The 15,486-nt window shown below is 57.8% G+C and overlaps 7 protein-coding genes across 7 annotated transcripts; 4 read left to right on the top strand and 3 right to left on the bottom strand.

Annotated features, from left to right (window-relative positions):
* Window positions 1-16: 16 nt before the first annotated feature.
* SPSK_06449 (splicing factor 3A subunit 1) lies at window positions 17-1,045 on the bottom strand (the record flags this gene model as incomplete). The annotated part of the gene is made up of 1 exon (XM_016733155.1): window positions 17-1,045. One exon carries the CDS (start codon window positions 1,043-1,045, stop codon window positions 17-19), a length of 1,029 nt encoding a protein of 342 aa, XP_016592350.1.
* Window positions 1,046-2,189: 1,144 nt separating this feature from the next.
* Window positions 2,190-2,694, top strand: SPSK_06693 (uncharacterized protein; the record flags this gene model as incomplete). The annotated part of the gene is made up of 2 exons (XM_016733394.1): window positions 2,190-2,589; window positions 2,666-2,694. The coding sequence occupies 2 exons, from the start codon at window positions 2,190-2,192 to the stop codon at window positions 2,692-2,694; spliced, it is 429 nt and encodes a 142-aa protein (XP_016592349.1).
* Window positions 2,695-4,110: 1,416 nt separating this feature from the next.
* SPSK_05859 (uncharacterized protein) lies at window positions 4,111-7,593 on the top strand (the record flags this gene model as incomplete). Its single annotated transcript, XM_016732568.1, has 1 exon — window positions 4,111-7,593. One exon carries the CDS (start codon window positions 4,111-4,113, stop codon window positions 7,591-7,593), a length of 3,483 nt encoding a protein of 1,160 aa, XP_016592348.1.
* A 337-nt stretch (window positions 7,594-7,930) lies between these two features.
* Window positions 7,931-9,565, bottom strand: SPSK_06200 (pre-mRNA-processing factor SLU7; the record flags this gene model as incomplete). The annotated part of the gene is made up of 1 exon (XM_016732907.1): window positions 7,931-9,565. The coding sequence occupies one exon, from the start codon at window positions 9,563-9,565 to the stop codon at window positions 7,931-7,933; it is 1,635 nt and encodes a 544-aa protein (XP_016592347.1).
* A 470-nt stretch (window positions 9,566-10,035) lies between these two features.
* SPSK_06341 (solute carrier family 25, member 33/36) lies at window positions 10,036-11,274 on the top strand (the record flags this gene model as incomplete). Its single annotated transcript, XM_016733047.1, has 2 exons — window positions 10,036-10,250; window positions 10,317-11,274. The coding sequence occupies 2 exons, from the start codon at window positions 10,036-10,038 to the stop codon at window positions 11,272-11,274; spliced, it is 1,173 nt and encodes a 390-aa protein (XP_016592346.1).
* An 819-nt stretch (window positions 11,275-12,093) lies between these two features.
* On the top strand, window positions 12,094-12,485 carry SPSK_06737 (uncharacterized protein; the record flags this gene model as incomplete). The annotated part of the gene is made up of 2 exons (XM_016733434.1): window positions 12,094-12,225; window positions 12,291-12,485. The coding sequence occupies 2 exons, from the start codon at window positions 12,094-12,096 to the stop codon at window positions 12,483-12,485; spliced, it is 327 nt and encodes a 108-aa protein (XP_016592345.1).
* Window positions 12,486-13,015: 530 nt separating this feature from the next.
* Window positions 13,016-14,056, bottom strand: SPSK_06444 (RING finger protein 113A; the record flags this gene model as incomplete). The annotated part of the gene is made up of 1 exon (XM_016733150.1): window positions 13,016-14,056. One exon carries the CDS (start codon window positions 14,054-14,056, stop codon window positions 13,016-13,018), a length of 1,041 nt encoding a protein of 346 aa, XP_016592344.1.
* Between the last annotated feature and the right edge of the window lie 1,430 nt (window positions 14,057-15,486).

Raw genomic sequence — 15,486 nt, 5'->3', positions numbered from 1 at the left:
GCACCATTATTTCCCCCTACCGCCCATACGAAGGCGCCTCGAACGGGAACGCCTCCTCGATCATCCGGTTCGCCGACATTGACAGCTTGCTCTTCTCCTCCAGCGATGCGTACTGAAGGTCGTTGAGCGACGTCGGCGGCGGCAGCAACGCCGCGTCGTCCGCCTCGCTAAACACAATCGTCTCCAGCACCGTAAAGTTGGTCCAGTCGATCCGCGCCAGCTCCTCCTTGGCCACCACCCGCGCGTGCTCTTCCTTCTTGCGCTGCGACGCCTCCCAGTCCCGGTACGCGATGCGCTGCTTGGCCCGCAGCAGGATCGAGAAACGCTCGTCGGCGTTTTTGCGCAGGAGCGCGAGGCGGTCCGCCGACGACGTCGCCGGCGCCTTGTCGCCCTCGCCCTCGCCCTCGGCCGGGGCGGCCCCCAGGTCCTTGTTGATCAGCGTGTACTGGTCGACCATGTGCTGAAAGTAGTTGTGCAGCGAGTGGTTCGGCAGCAGGAACTGGAACTGCGCATTGTTGACTTCGCGCTGCAGCAGCTGCGTCATAAACGGCCGCCCGTGCACCGCCACAAACGACGCCGCCAACCGCAGCACATCCAGGTCCTTGGCGTTCATGATGGGCAGGCGTGCCGAGAACGCGTAGTCGGGCGGCTTCTCGGGGCCCTTGGGGCCGTCGGCGGGTGTGCCACTGGCGCCCGCCTGTGCGGCACCACCCCCGGGCGTGCTGCCGGCCCCGTCCCCCACCCGACCGGCCGCCACGGCCGTCACCCGCCCTGACCTGTACTCGTCTTTCCGCCATTCGTAGTAGGCGTGGAACGCGTCGTCCGGGTTCGTCACAAAACTGAATTTCGGGTTGTTGCTGTGGTTCTCGCGCAGACGCGCCTCGATGCCCGCACCGCCCCGCACCGCATAGCCCGCCGTCTTCTCAATCACCTCGCGCATCTCGCCCGGCGGCGGCATGATCACGCCGGCCGGCGGCTTGATGCGGTCCAGCGTCGCGGTCGCTACCGCCACCGCAGCCGACAGCGCGGCGTTGTCCGACGCCATTGCAGGGAGGACAGAGAGGCAGGATACGAGCAATAGAAGAGATACGACGGTATTGAAAGATTGGACGGAAGAACAGGGTGTGACGTTCGGTGGTCGTGAAGCTGTCGTCGTGTGTCGTTCGATGGGGGCGATATAGGAAGCGATTTGCGTGCAAACCCGCTGTAAAAATCCGCGAGGCAAGCACTAGGCGAGCACACGCTAGTGTGGAGCCTTGTCTCTGCAAATATGATCACGTGTAATGACTAATACAACGGGCCGTCAACATCGTTTGACAAACATGAGACGAATGTCAACAATGGCATTATAAGTTCGGGGAGGCCACTGCATGGACTCAATTTTACTTTGAAGAACTGAAAATGCGCTGCTCCACAAAACTAAACGGGGTGTTTTCTTCTTCTTGGCAGAGCTGGAATAGCTGGAAATCTGTCTCCCTCAGTAATGATATTGCTTTGCTATTCAAAATACATACACGGATATTTCACGGCACGAAACAGAGCAAAGGCACAATTGTCGACACTGTCAGATCGCATGCTCGCGTTTTGAATTGTGTCTATCTGCCAGAGGCCAGAGCGCGAGGCTGACGTTTCTGGGCAGCGATGATGGCCGTTGGCCACCGCCCAAAACCCAATACGCGGGGCAAGCAGCTGGGCCAATAGGAGCACTAGTATGATGATGGTCCACAGGCGCTGTGGCCCCCGCAAATGTCAAGTCTCCCAGTACGACATATGAATACGAACTAATTACGTCGTACTTCTGACTTGGAATCGGATGTGGCATTGCGCAAAACGCTCAAAACACGGCACACGACCATCCACTGCATTCTTTCGGCCTTCTCAGCCGCCTGTCGCGCTCTCGCACGCCCATCGCGCATCACCAGCAGGCTTCACCTCACTCGATAGAAGCCCCCATTCGCGATCGATATCGTCTCAACAGGCCGCTGCCTTGACGACAGCCTGCTCTCCTCTTCCGTTCTCAGGCTCCCGCCTCGCCCTCCCACCCAACCGTCACAACGGCGTCACCAGCAAAAGACCCGTCCCACCCACCAGCCGCCAGCGCCGGCGTGGCATCCCCCACCTCCCCGTCCGCCCCGACCTCGTCCTCCTCTCCGCCACCCGCCTTCGCCAGCTCCCTCCACCGGCCCATCATGCAGACCCTCCCCGAGAGCCGGCCACAGTCGTTTGACGAGATCTACGGCCCGCCCGAGAACTTTTTGGAAATCGAGGTCCGCAACCCCCGCACGCACGGCGTCGGCCGCCACATGTACACCGACTACGAGATCGACTGCCGCACCAACATCCCCGCCTTCAAGGTCCGCCAGAGCGTCGTGCGCCGCCGCTACAGCGACTTTGAGTACTTCCGCGACATCCTCGAGCGCGAGAGCGCCCGCGTCACCATCCCGCCGCTGCCCGGCAAGGTCTTTACCAACCGCTTCAGCGACGACGTCATCGAGGCGCGGCGCGCCGGCCTGGAAAAGTTTCTCCGGATTGTCGTCGGCCACCCGCTGCTGCAGACGGGCAGCAAGGTCATGGCGGCCTTTGTCCAGGGTACGTTGAGAGAGAACCTACGGAGCTGCAGGCAAGGGACGTACCGTGTGCGAAGCAAGACTGCTGACATCTACAGACCCCAACTGGGACCGGAACGCGTGGTAAATAGACGGGTCAATTTTAATTATTTGACTTGAAGCCTTGACACTGCCAGGCGGGGGAAGTGGACGAGACGTGAAAATGATGGGACGGTGAACTGAAGCAGCGCAAAGGGGACGAACGTTTGTTGTAGCGGTTGTCCAGCATCTCCTGTCGTGATGCCTACAGTTTCTGTTTTGTTGTATTTCCCCTACTGCTTTTTTTTTGTCATCGCAAATATTGTCCTTTTGTGCTTCTTTACTTGTTTATGCCTATCCATAGCTATGATTCATTCCTCGTTATCACCAGACGATGCGTTGCGACCTTGGCGTCTTTTGTTCACTTCTCGAGCTTTGAGAAGCCTGCTTTACCTCCTACAGCCCTATAGTTGACCCATGCACGGTACATCTAACAAGAATGGCACGCAGCTGACTAGTATCAATCATCAAATGCAAATATCTCCAGTTCAAAGGTGCTGATACAGATGGAGTTCATCACAGCTGAGTCAATCATGGCCTTAGCCGTAGGGCTTGTAACGCAGCTTGATCCTTGACAAGCTAAACATTTCGGAATATGATCACAATGGAGCAGTCTCTGAAAGATACAAAGGATCTCTGATACAGCTCTGCGTCTTATCGTAGGAGTTTCATGTACCATGCACGTTTTGCAACATATCTTACCAAATTCACGAGGCCGGCAGGCGGCAGAAGCTTTAGTGGGGCGACCGTTGTGGCTCTTTCCCTGGGTCCGTCTTCTTCATGCTTACTTCGTAGTCTTGTGGTGTCAGGGAAGTCACATTCGGCGCCTCCTTCCCTCGAGACGTATGTTGTGCAACGTGAACAGAAACTGCCCAAATCATACGAGACAACAACAAACGATCAAAATTGCCTCATACTGCCTCCTCGCCTTTCAACGCGCAAACTATCGTTTGTAGCCGCCTTTCCGTCGTTCCATGAATCCTTAAACAAAGCTTGGTCCACCCGCTCCCCAGCGCTTTGGCTCAAAGCGGCTAATCCAACGTCCACCACCCACACAATCGACGTCAGCACTGGCCAATCCACGCGCTAATTGCCTGCACACGGCTGAAAGTCGCCCAGAAGCAGAAGTACCAAACAGGACAGCAGTTCACCTTTGGCGGGCACGAAACCGCGTCCTTTCAGCGAAGCTCCCGCGACCTCTTATCGAACCTGCCATCCCTCGTTTACCTTGCACTGGTCTGCAGACGGATATGGAACTGCGGACTTCGTCCGATCACGCGTGAATTTGAGTGGGAACCAGCGCGCGGACCGAATCGTCTCCGATAGCGAACCTCCTACGGATCCCCTCCCTCACGGCATCCCAGCAACGGACGGTCCCTCCTCCGCCATTCTCAACCGCTCCCCACTGTTTGCAAGACGTTCCTGTGCCTCATCCGTCCTCCACCGGGCCGACGTCTCCGCGACCATGGCTAATTTCACGACCTTCCTGCTCGTCTATCTCTTCGGAGGCCTGACATTTCTCCCTCTCCTACTGGCGGCGGCTATTTATGCCTGGACGCGGCCTGTGGAGTCAGATGCACAGACTAGCTCGGACCCGACAACAAAAGATGGCGGCCGCTTACCCACAGGGAAAGACAACTACAAATACGATGGGTTGGTTCTGCCGGGTGACGACGTCAAGACGCTCGAGGCTGTACGGCGAGAACATGCCCAGGAACGCAGCGACGGCGCGGCCAAGAAGCACAAACACCGCCAGGACCCGGCCGACGACTTTGCGACCGCCGGCTACTTTGCTGTGCACCGCAAGTATGTTGCCATGGGCGGCAACCTACGGCCCATTGAGCGCGGCTCGTCGGTGGGCGCGGCCGAGGTCGCCCCGCCCAGTCCCAGCGTGTACCAGACCTTCTTCCGCAGCATGCTGAACAAGAAATCCGACCCGACCAAGGTCGAGGTCAGTAATGCCGCCAGCCCACGGCCCAAGAACGCACACAACATGTTCTACGTCGTCCTCCGCCACGGCCATTTGATCCTTTTTGACGACGACCAGCAGGTGGACGTGCGCCACGTCATCAAGCTTGCCGACCACGACGTCGGCATCTCCGCAGGCACCGATGTCGTCCCTGAGGGCGAGCTCTTCATCAAGCGGAACGCCATCCACCTCGCACCCAAGAACCACGAGCGGGCAAAGGCTCATAACGCCCCGGCACCCCGACCCTGGTTCTTTTACTGCGAGAACTGCTCCGAGAAGGAGGACTTTTACTTCTCCCTGCTGCGCAGCCTGGACAAGGCACCCAAGCCGCACGAGATCGACGTCCGCCACCTCACATCGTTGATGGAGAGGCTGCACGCGTCCGAAGAGGCCGCCGACATGCGCTGGCTCAACGCGCTGCTTGGACGCCTGTTCCTCGGCGTGTACAAGACGTCGGACGTCCTCAAGTTTGTCGAATCCAAGGTCGTCACCAAACTGTCACGCACACCCCGGCCTGGCTTCATCTCGAGTCTTGTCGTGCAGCGTGTCGACATTGGCGATACGACCCCTCAAATCACATCGCCCCGCCTGAAGAGCCTGACGGCCGAAGGCGAGTGCATTGTCGAGGCCGATGTTCGATACACCGGGCGCTTCGAAATTGACCTGGCTGCCACACTCCGCGTGAGCACGCCCATCGGGCAGCAGGAAGTCAAGACATCGTTGGCGGTCGTCTTGCACCACCTCGAGGGCCATATGCTGTTCAAAGTCAAGGGCCCACCCAGCAACCGCATCTGGTTTACGTTCCGCCACATGCCCAAGATTGAGATGGAGACACGTCCGATTATCATGGCCCGCCAGCTGACCTGGCCCGTCTTTATCCAAATCATCGAGGGAAAGATCAAGGAGGCCATTTCCGAGAGCATTGTGCTCCCGTTTTGGGACGACACGCCTTTTTTCCCGACCGAGAAAAAGGCGTACCGCGGCGGCCTGTGGGAGGACGCGTCGGATGCCGAACACGAAGGTACAGCCATCCGGACAGAAGCGGCTGGTGGTGTTCACGTCGAAACCGGTGCTGGGATTGATCCACCATCGATGGACACAGGCCATGCTTCTGGCACCGACACGAAGACGGCGTCCACGACAGGTGTGGCATCGAACACGCCAGAGAACGACGAAAACGTCTCGCCTGCCGTGTTGCGCCTACGGCGTCTTAGCAAGACCCACAGTGCCCCGACCAGTGGCACTGCGTCACCACACGCCCCCGCAACCGCGGCATCGGGCGAGTCTGCCATTTCGGCAGCCGCCAAGGTCGTCAATAGAAAACAGCGCTCAGGTGATGCCAGCGAGACGAGTTCTCCTGGCATGCCTCCGCCTAAGAGGTTCTCCCGCACAACGTCTTCTCTTGCTAGCCCTTCGGAACCCATTGTCGGCACAGATACATCCCATGCCGAGGCGTCCATACAGTCGTCCTCGCCGCCGAAGAACGGCAAACCGAACACTGCCATGTCGTGGCTGTCCTCCGGCACGCTCCGAAGCAGAAAATCTAGCGTATCTTCCATGGAGTCGAGCACGGCTGCGCAGACTGCAAGTCGTGCAACCGATAGGCTGCGCAGCAACAGCAAAGACGAAGAAGACGAAGGAGGCGACTCAATGTTCCCCGTCAGCGATGCGGAAACGCCTGGCCGAGGATCAAGGACCATGCGTGCTGATGGCGCTACGACTGGCGATGGCAGTGAATCGGGGTCTCTCGATGATCGGTCTATCAAGTCACGATCTGGGCGGACGTCTTCCACGTCGTTGGCGGGCATGGCCGGCTCAGGCTCAGGCCCCATATCGTCGATGGAGCCATCCTTCACTACGACGATTACTTCCGACTCCGGAACGCCTCCCGCCAAGCGCAGTGCCGTTTTGGCTGCGGCCATGACAGGTGCTGCGCAGTCGGCCAAACGCTGGGGCATCAATGCCTTGCAGCGCCGTGCGGCGGCGGCTGCTGACCGCAAGGCAAAAGCAAGTCTAGAAAGCCGGACGGCAAGCAATGGTGAGCCGCTCGACCTTAGCAAACCGATGGGTGGCGGAATGCCTCTCCCGCCCCCGGGCGAGCCGCTGCCCAGACCCGGCGAGCTCGCCCTAGCCAAGGATGGAACTTCTTCTACAGCTTCGTCACCACCACCGCTACCTTCACGGATCACCCCGATTAAGCGCCGGCCGACGACCGAATCGGTGTTTCACAGCCAGAACCAGTCACAGATGCATGTCCCAATGCACAAAGAGCAGCAAATCAAGAGGAAAGAAGTCCATTCGCAAGCGCCCGTGCGGAAGCCGGTTCACCAGGACAGCAATACCCCTCCTCATCAACATAACCGTGCACAATCGACGACGTTTGATGAGATTCTGGGCCTGCCGCAGCAAAGTTCGCCTGCAAACGGACACCAAGCGCAATACATGTCACGTTACGACGAGCAGGAGAATATGATGGTCGTTGAGGCGCCTATCGACTCGGCATCCGACGAAAGCGATGAGGACGAAGCCCCAGTCACCCGTGACGGAGAAGGAGAGTCTCCTAACCATGAAAGTAGTAGCCTACACGAGCCAGCAGAGCCGCCTCATCACAGTCCCGCAAACGAGTCGAATGATATACCCCGTGGTGAGGCGGACAGCCACGAAAGTGCTGAAGCGACCAGCAGCATTCAAGACGGCCCCGAGAAGAGCGGACATGAAAGTCCTACGCTGGAAGATGACGAAGATAAAACGAATGGCGACGTTGGCGATGCACAGTGGGATACTTTGGCCGAGACTGTTGCCAGTGCCTTCCTCGGAAGCGACGATGGCCAGCTCTCGAAGGCGCATGGTGCTTCAGAAGCACACGATTTGCATGACGAACCAGAGAAGAAAGGCTCGGATGCCTCACTGGTTGCGACTTTGGAAGATGGCAATGAGGATTCCGTTGATGCCAACGAAGCACCGGCTGCTCTCCCTTGAGAATGAGCCAGCTTCGACCTCTACGTGAGAGACAGCACCTGATGATGTAGTCTTATTGCCTGCTTTGCACTCCACTTCTGTACGATATGACGGCGTTTTCCACAGGAATGGTCTGTCTTCTTTAATGTTTGTCTGTATAAGAGCCTGACAAATATAAAGCTTACGGGATGTCACAGAGTATATGGATCCACTCAAATGGAAGGCATTGTTTTCAAAGTATTTCACGTTCTACAAATGGCTGTCATTGAATCGCTATGCAAGTGAGTATGTTGATAAATACAATACAAAGAAACCCCGACACGGGCGTGAATCCAAGGCCGCGGATCACAAGGACATATCAGTCGTCCCGCGAGCTCCGTTCCTTCTTCCGTTTCCGCGGCGGCGACGAGTCCCTTCGCCTCTGGTCGTCGTCGGACGGTGCGTCACCCTCGTCGCCCGCTTCCTTGAGCATTCTCCGCTCTCCACGGCCACTGTCGGCCTCCTCGTCCTTTTCGTCCTTTTCGTCGTTGTCGCCCCAGTCTCCCAACCGCTGGCGCTCAGCACGCTCCCATGCAGCCTTGCCGTCGGCGCCCGTGCAGTAGCTGTTCCGCACAAACGAATGGCAGCACGCATAGCCCCACTGGAAGTTGCTCCACCAGCTGCCCCAGACCGACGTGTGGTTGAGTGGAAACACGTCCTCCGCGTACTTGGAGCGGTCGGCACGCTTCGCCTGGTACTTGTCCTTGACGTGGCCGGACTCGTCGTATTCGACAAAGTGCTCCGAAGAGGCCACGGCCGTGGCCAGCAGTGCCGCCTTTTTCTTGGCCGCGAGCGGCACCTGGCCACCGCCACCACCACCACCACCACCACTGCCGCTGCTGCTCTCCTTCTCGTCCAATCCGGGAATGGCGTCCGACGGGGCGACGCCGTACTTTTCCCGCATCAGGTCGTCCATCTCCTTTTGCTTCCTGCGCGCTTCTTCTTGGTCCAACTTGCGGCGGTGCGCGGCCGCGGTCGGGTTGGCTTGCATGTGCAAACTGGCGTCTCCGGTCTTGTCGTGCACCTCCCAGGCGTACCGCTCGGCCTTTTCAAACGCCTCGGCGTCGCCGGAGGCCTTGGCAAAGTTCTCCTCGGCAAAGAGCCGCGCCGAGTCGTCGAGGAACGCTCCGCCGTCCACAATCTTGCGCCGTTTCGGGTCGTACTTGGCCGAGTCGACGTCGAGGTTGACAAGGTACCGCGCCGTGTCTTCGCGCATCCGCAAGTCGGCCGCCCCGTTCTTTCGTGACACGCCCAGCTCCGTGTCTTCTGTGTACCGTGTGCCGTCGTCGCCGGCCGCTTTGACCAGCGCGCCACCGTCTCCGGCCTCTGCGCCATCCCTGCTTTTGTCGCCTGTGCCGCCACTGCTGCTGCCGCCGCCGCCGCCGGCGGCCGTGGCTTTCTCGACCAGCACGCGCCGCGCCTCGTTCATGCGCTCCCGCTGGGCCATCATGCCAGCATAGTCGCGCGGGTCGAAGCCCAGCCACCGGTCGCGCTTCGCGTCCCAGCTCAGCTTGACGTCCTCGACCAGCTCGTCCGCCTGGATGTCCTCGCCCGTGTACTTGGCCAGCCGCGCGCGCGGGCGGTGGAAGCAGTCGCGCTTGGCGTGGCTCATGGAGCCGCAGTTCTCGCAGGCGCCCTTGCGGTACTTGGTGGCCACAGGCCCGGCATTCTTGCCGCGCTGGTACCACTTGGAGTCCTGCTCGGTTTTCCGCAGGCGCTGGTGCTCGAGGTAGTCGCGGGAGCCGGAGCGCGTGATGTTGGCGGTGCCCTCGGCGGCGCTGTCGGCGGCGGCGGAGGCGCTCTCTTCCTCTTCGTTTATGGCGTAAAAGGGCCGCTTCGTGATGAACTGCGGGATGTAGACGTTCTCCTCCTTGCGAGACGGCCCCGTGGCGGAGCGCGAACCGCCGAGACGGTCGTCGCGCTCGTCGGGCGACTGGCGCCCGAGCATCGACATGGTGGCGTGTGTGTGGGTGTGTATGTGTGTCGACTTGTTTTCAGGCAGGTAGAGATTTTGAAAGTCGATTGCTGCTCGAATCTCGGCCGAGTGTGGGACGCAGGTTGTCGTCAGAGCTTTTGCTCGAAATGTCGAGAACCGAAGGAGGCTGCGACAGCGTGTTCCAGGCAGGGCTGGCAGTGGGCACCGGTAAGGAAAACAGGTTAATAATTCAGGCCCTGCCTTATCGCGCGCTATCGCCACCCAGCGCGGCCTTATCTTATCGCCGGGCCACTCCCTCCCATTGAAACATTTTTTAGGCCTGTTCTGACCGCGACGCATTGCCTACCCAAATTTCGGTGCCTCTTGCTCTAGAAGAGGTTTTCTTTTTCTTTTTTGTTCCTTCGTCTTCCCACAACACCCCCTCCCCGGCGACCCGGCAGCCTGCAATGTGACCAGCAGGCCACTCCGAAACCATGTCACAACGAGCCATGTCGCAACGCGCAACCTCCGACGGCCTTGTAGGCTTCACCGAATCCACGGCGCCAGTCCGGCCACCAAAAGATGCGCCGGAGGCCTTCAACCCGCCTGGCACATCCCATGTCGAGAAAGGCGCCATGGCGCAACAGCAGCAAGAACTGCAGCAGCAGGGCCATGGCGTGGCCGTGAAGAACGCAAAGTCGTGGTCGCACATTGTGGCAGGAGCGTACGTCTCATCCTTCTTGGCTACCCGCCCACTGCTATCCTGATCTAACACTTGTCGTTCTTACAGAGTCGGCAGTTTGGCCGCCGCAACAGCGACAGCGCCCTTTGATGTCATCCGCACACGTCTCCAGTCCGATTTCTACCAGAAGCAACTGCGCGCCTCGCAGATTGCCCGTCCAGCGTCACGAAACCCCATCGTCGCCGTCTCAAAACACCTCGGCGAGACGATGCAAATCTTTGTCACGGTCAAGCGCGTCGAGGGCTGGCGGGCGCTCTTCAAGGGCCTGGGCCCGACGCTCGTCGGCACCATGCCCGCCAAGTCCATCAACTTCTTTACGTACGGCAACGGCAAGCGCATCATTGCCGAGCAGGCCCACGTCAGCCAGGACACGCCCTGGGTCCAGCTCGTCGCGGGCATCTTTGCGGGCCTGGTGACGTCGACGGCCACCAACCCCATTTGGCTGATCAAGACGCGCATGCAGCTCGACAAGAACAGCGCTGACGCCAACCGCGGCATCGAGCGCCAGTACAAGAACAGCGCCGACTGCGTGCGCCAGGTGCTGCGGAACGAGGGCATCCGCGGCCTCTACAAGGGCATGACCGCCAGCTACCTGGGTGCCGCCGAGTCCACGCTGCACTGGCTGCTGTACGAGCAGATGAAGCGCGGGCTGGAGCGCCGCAAGGCGCGCATCGTTGCCCAGGGCCGCAAAGAGAACGCCTGGGACCAGTTCGTCGACTGGATGGGCCCGCTGGGCGGCGCCGGGGCGGCCAAGCTGTTTGCCTCCCTCCTCACCTACCCGCACGAGGTCGTGCGCACACGGCTGCGGCAGGCACCCATGGCCGACGGCCAGCGCAAGTACACGGGTCTCGTACAGTGCTTTGTGCGCGTGTGGCGCGAGGAGCGCATCCCTGGCCTCTACGGCGGCCTGACGCCGCATCTCTTGCGGACGGTGCCTGCGGCCGGTATCACGTTCGGTATCTACGAAATCGTGCTCAAGATGCTCAACGCGCCAGAGCCATTATAATAGGCGCAGTTCTTAACAAAAGAAAAGAAGAGAAAAGAAAGAACAAAATCCACGAAAAAATATACGACGGCGACGACATTTGTATAAATTGACCGAACGGTCTATCCAACGCGGGGGCCTTCTCACTCACCACTCCCTATTCTTAATGTATAGCTTGGCCGTACAAGGCTTCAGCATGATTCGAGTACATATGCACGGGGACACATTCTTTCTCTTTGGCTAATAGACGGGCCGGTGGTTCAAAACGAGAGGCACTTTCTGAGGCTGCATTGCATTGGCGTTTTCGGGTCTTGATTTTCATAGGAAAACATTACATGGGGGTTTGTATAGTTACCAGCTATTATAGTTCCATTAGATTCCTCTCAGTATTATAAGTCTATCGATACATTTTCAACTTGTATGATTTTGCTCTCATGTCGTTTAAGTACGTTAAGTGACAGGTGTTGGAGCTATTGTTTCTTTAGAGAATTCTGAAATAAAATACTCAAAAAGTAACACGATAATGCAACAGCGTAACAACTTGAACCAATAAAGACAAATCTATATCAATAAATACAGAAATAAACACATAGCAGTATTAAAATACCATAAAATATAAGAAGGGATTACAGTCGTTTTATTTGAGATATTCTGTCGCGGTGTTTTGCTTGGCGCCGTTCTGCCAGTCGCCACCGCCAAAATATTTAGAAGCATTTTGGAGATCAAATGGAAGTAACCCCACGCATGTTTTCATGCCGACATTCGACGACAACTGTGAGCGGAAACAACAACCCAAGGCTTCCGCATTCCTTTCCAGAAGTCCCACCACGCCCTGTCGTCATGCAGCCTCCAAAGGATGTCGCGCCGAGAGTCCGCATCCGCGGCATGATCCTCACGGCCGGCATTGCCGCCATAACGATTGTCGGCACGCTTGTCGGCGCCGGTCTCAAGACGGATATGGAGGCCAAGGAGGTAAGAATATCGGAGGCACCTCGTTGCTTGCGCCCCAGGATACGTGAATGCTGACATTCTTCTAGAAACGTAAGATGATCAATGAGCCTGCCGGCGAAGACGACCTGATTGCCGCTCTGGAGACCCGCCGCCGCGGCCTTGTCCAGACCCGCGCATCGTGGGAGAAGAAGGCCGAAACACTCCGTGAGCGCATGGAGAGCAGTGCGCAGCGCAACATTGGCAGAGGAAGTCCGGGCGGAAGCTCGACGTCTGGAAAGTGAGAGACATGTGCTCGCTCAAATAGAAGACGCATCCCGACCATGCGCCGCGCACGCCACCGATTTTGTCCCCGATGGATCAAATCTCAGCCATCTACGCTACGGAGGCGGCTCGGCACAAAGCCCCCAACACGCCGGTAGCCTTATTAGGAAAAACTGAGGTGCGGAGGCCAAGGCGAAACGCATCCGAGCCGAGCCGATGTGCACAATACCGCACTGGCCAAGTGCATCGATGAGGCATCATACTTTACTGTTGCAGTGGCCACACTGATGCGCTTCACAGCGCCGAGAGAGTACGCCGAGAAAAGATTTACAGTGACTTTGTTAAAGCTACTCTCATTCTAGAGACCTAGAAACGAAGAATCAAAAGATAGATTGCTTTTGTTGCTGCCCTTGGGGCCTCGCCCAGACAGTGGATACCTATGTATTCCATAAAAATAAACTTCTCCAATCCAAGTCAAATGCCAAACGCCGCCCAATGCCAAAAGTGTGATATACAAATCGTAAAACAGTGACGTCAAATCATCACCGCCTTAGTCGCTTTCCTCGCCCTCCTCGGCGCTGCTGACCTCTTCACCGGCCTCGAGTGCTGCCTGTCTCCGCTTGGCCGCACGCTGCCGCTTGCGCTCCAGGAGCTTTGTGAGCCGCTTCGCATTGTTAAACACGCCCGTCGTGGCGGCGCCGCAGGCAGCACAGCTCGGGTCGCGCCGGTACCGGTCGAGCGCGCACTTTTCGCAAAAGTAGTGGCCGCAGCGTGTGATGACGGGCTGCTTATAGCTCTGGCGGCAGATGACGCACGCAAAGGGGATCTCGCGCAGCAAGGCCTCGTCTTCGTCATCGTCGTCGTCGTTGTTGTCCGCCGCCGAAGCGCCAAACTTTTTGCGGTCGGCGCTGGCTACGATGGTGCCGCCCAGGTTCTTCTTGCCCTTGGTCACGGCCTCCCACTCGTTGTCCAGCTGCCAGCCTTGCTTGTAGTCTTCGCGCGCGTGCAAGAACTTGCAGCTGTCGCCGAAACCACAAAAGCCCGTCTGCTTGTAGTCCTTGCAGACGTCCGGGCTGAAGTCGGTAAACGTAATGGTGCGGATGTTGGCGGCCGCCTTGACAGGGCCGACCGACTTGGGCGGCGCGACGCCGCCCATCAGCGCGCCTGGCGTTGGTGCTGCTTGCGTGGCTGTTGCGGCCGTTTTGGCCTTGTTGTCCTTGTCGTCAAACATGTGGCTGCGCTTTGTGGCCACGTCCGTGTCGGCAAGGAGTGCGCTGCGGTCGGCATAGTGTAGTGGTTGCTCGAGCTCGGTCGGTGCTGCGACGCCGCTTTTTGAGGATGCGCCTTCTGTCGACGCGCCGATCACGCCGGCCCCGTTTTTTCTTCGCCGCTTCGCTTCCCAGATCGCTCCCCGGCCTTCGTCGGACGAGTTGCCGGAATCGCTGTCGCTTTCGCTATTTGCTGGTGGCGGCGTTGGTGACCGTTTCCGCATGTTCGCCTTGCCCTTGCGGCCGCGCGCCTTAAATAGAACGGGCGCAACTGGGACAATGCCTTCGACAGCACCGCTGCCGTCTGCTGCTGGTTCCGACATGGCTATGATATTTTGTGTGAAGTTTTGGAGAGACGATGGCCGAGAAACTGGGTCAAACAAGGGTAGCTTGGATAGCTTTTAATGCAACAACATCCAGTCTGATATCAAGATCTGGTGGTAGAAGGTCACAGCCACACATGGAAACTTTTCGCCACACTTCGCTCTCTGTTACATAAGCGAAATTTACGTGTTCGCTCTTGCCCACCTCGGCCATCTAGTTGCCGTTTGGGGGCCCGTTGGTCCTGGGCCTTGTTTGGTGCTAGTGCAATGCTCTATGAACGGGGCTCTGTGATTGGCCACGGCACTGGGTCTTGCGCAGGGGCGGCCAAATTGTCAACATTATGCACGACAAGCTTGCGACGCGTTCTGAGTGGATTCAATTGCCTGTTTTGTTTTCATGAGTCGCGGTCCGCCACAAGATGGGATCAAAAGCAACATCAACTGGTCGCTCTTTTGACTTTGCGTAGCATGGTCTTTTCTGAGCCACCATGGCTATGCTTCAATTCTCTTGTTTTACCCACATTATTTACCATCGTAGTTACTACTCGACATAGATTCGTCAAAGAAAAGTACGACTATCACAGTTGTAAACTGCTGGAAGGTGCATGGCGGGCCCGGTCTCGCAGCACATGGGCCTCTCTCCGGCCTGGTCTCGCTCCTCCAGCATTCTTATAGCGTAATACTCCGTACGTGCGGCCGCTCCGTATTACTTACTTGAGCAATATGACTCGTACCCATCTGTGTGGACACCCTTGTCGAATTTTGTTTTGTTTGCATCGCAACTATCTCATCCCAGACGACCGGCCGAAGTGAAGCACGCCGGTCTGTCGCTTCTTCCCTGGTCCTTGCCAAAAGCTGTTCGTGCTCCGGTAGTGCAATAACACTCTTGGTAGTACATTGTGCGATGGCATGTTATGGAGGATCTTTGTACCCATGTCTGGCTCTATCGCGCCTGCCTATCGTGTTGTCAACAAAAACCTCGTACTTTCCATCTCCGGAGACAGGATTTCCGCACATTCCTGCCCCCTTTCCGCTTCGCATCTTCCTCCTGTATCTTCTCTCCTTATTTCCCTTTGTAATATGTAATCTGTCTTTTCGCCTCCATTCCTTTTGTTTGTTTTTGTTCTCCCCTCCGCCTCGGTTCTTTTGCCATTCCTCTAGCTGCGGGGCCTGTGACAATCCTGAAGGTCAGTTTGCCCAGGTGCCAGTGCAGTCAGTTCGCTGGTTCGGAAACGCGATCGACAACGAGCGACAAATCCAAGCGAGACGGTACAAACAAACCGCACGGAAAGGAGCAGAGAAAATGAGAGAACCGACGTCGGCGTGTCCTCCTTTTCTGTAGCGTCCCGGCCCGGTGTCTTTTGTTGTTTCTCAATCCTTCGCTTGTTGATACTACCCGCAAAGCACCGTTCTCAGGCCGCCGGTCATCC

Source organism: Sporothrix schenckii (genome assembly GCF_000961545.1).
Source record: "Sporothrix schenckii 1099-18 chromosome Unknown Cont38, whole genome shotgun sequence".
NCBI lineage: Eukaryota > Fungi > Ascomycota > Sordariomycetes > Ophiostomatales > Ophiostomataceae > Sporothrix > Sporothrix schenckii.
This window is presented reverse-complemented; position numbering and strand designations above follow the sequence as displayed.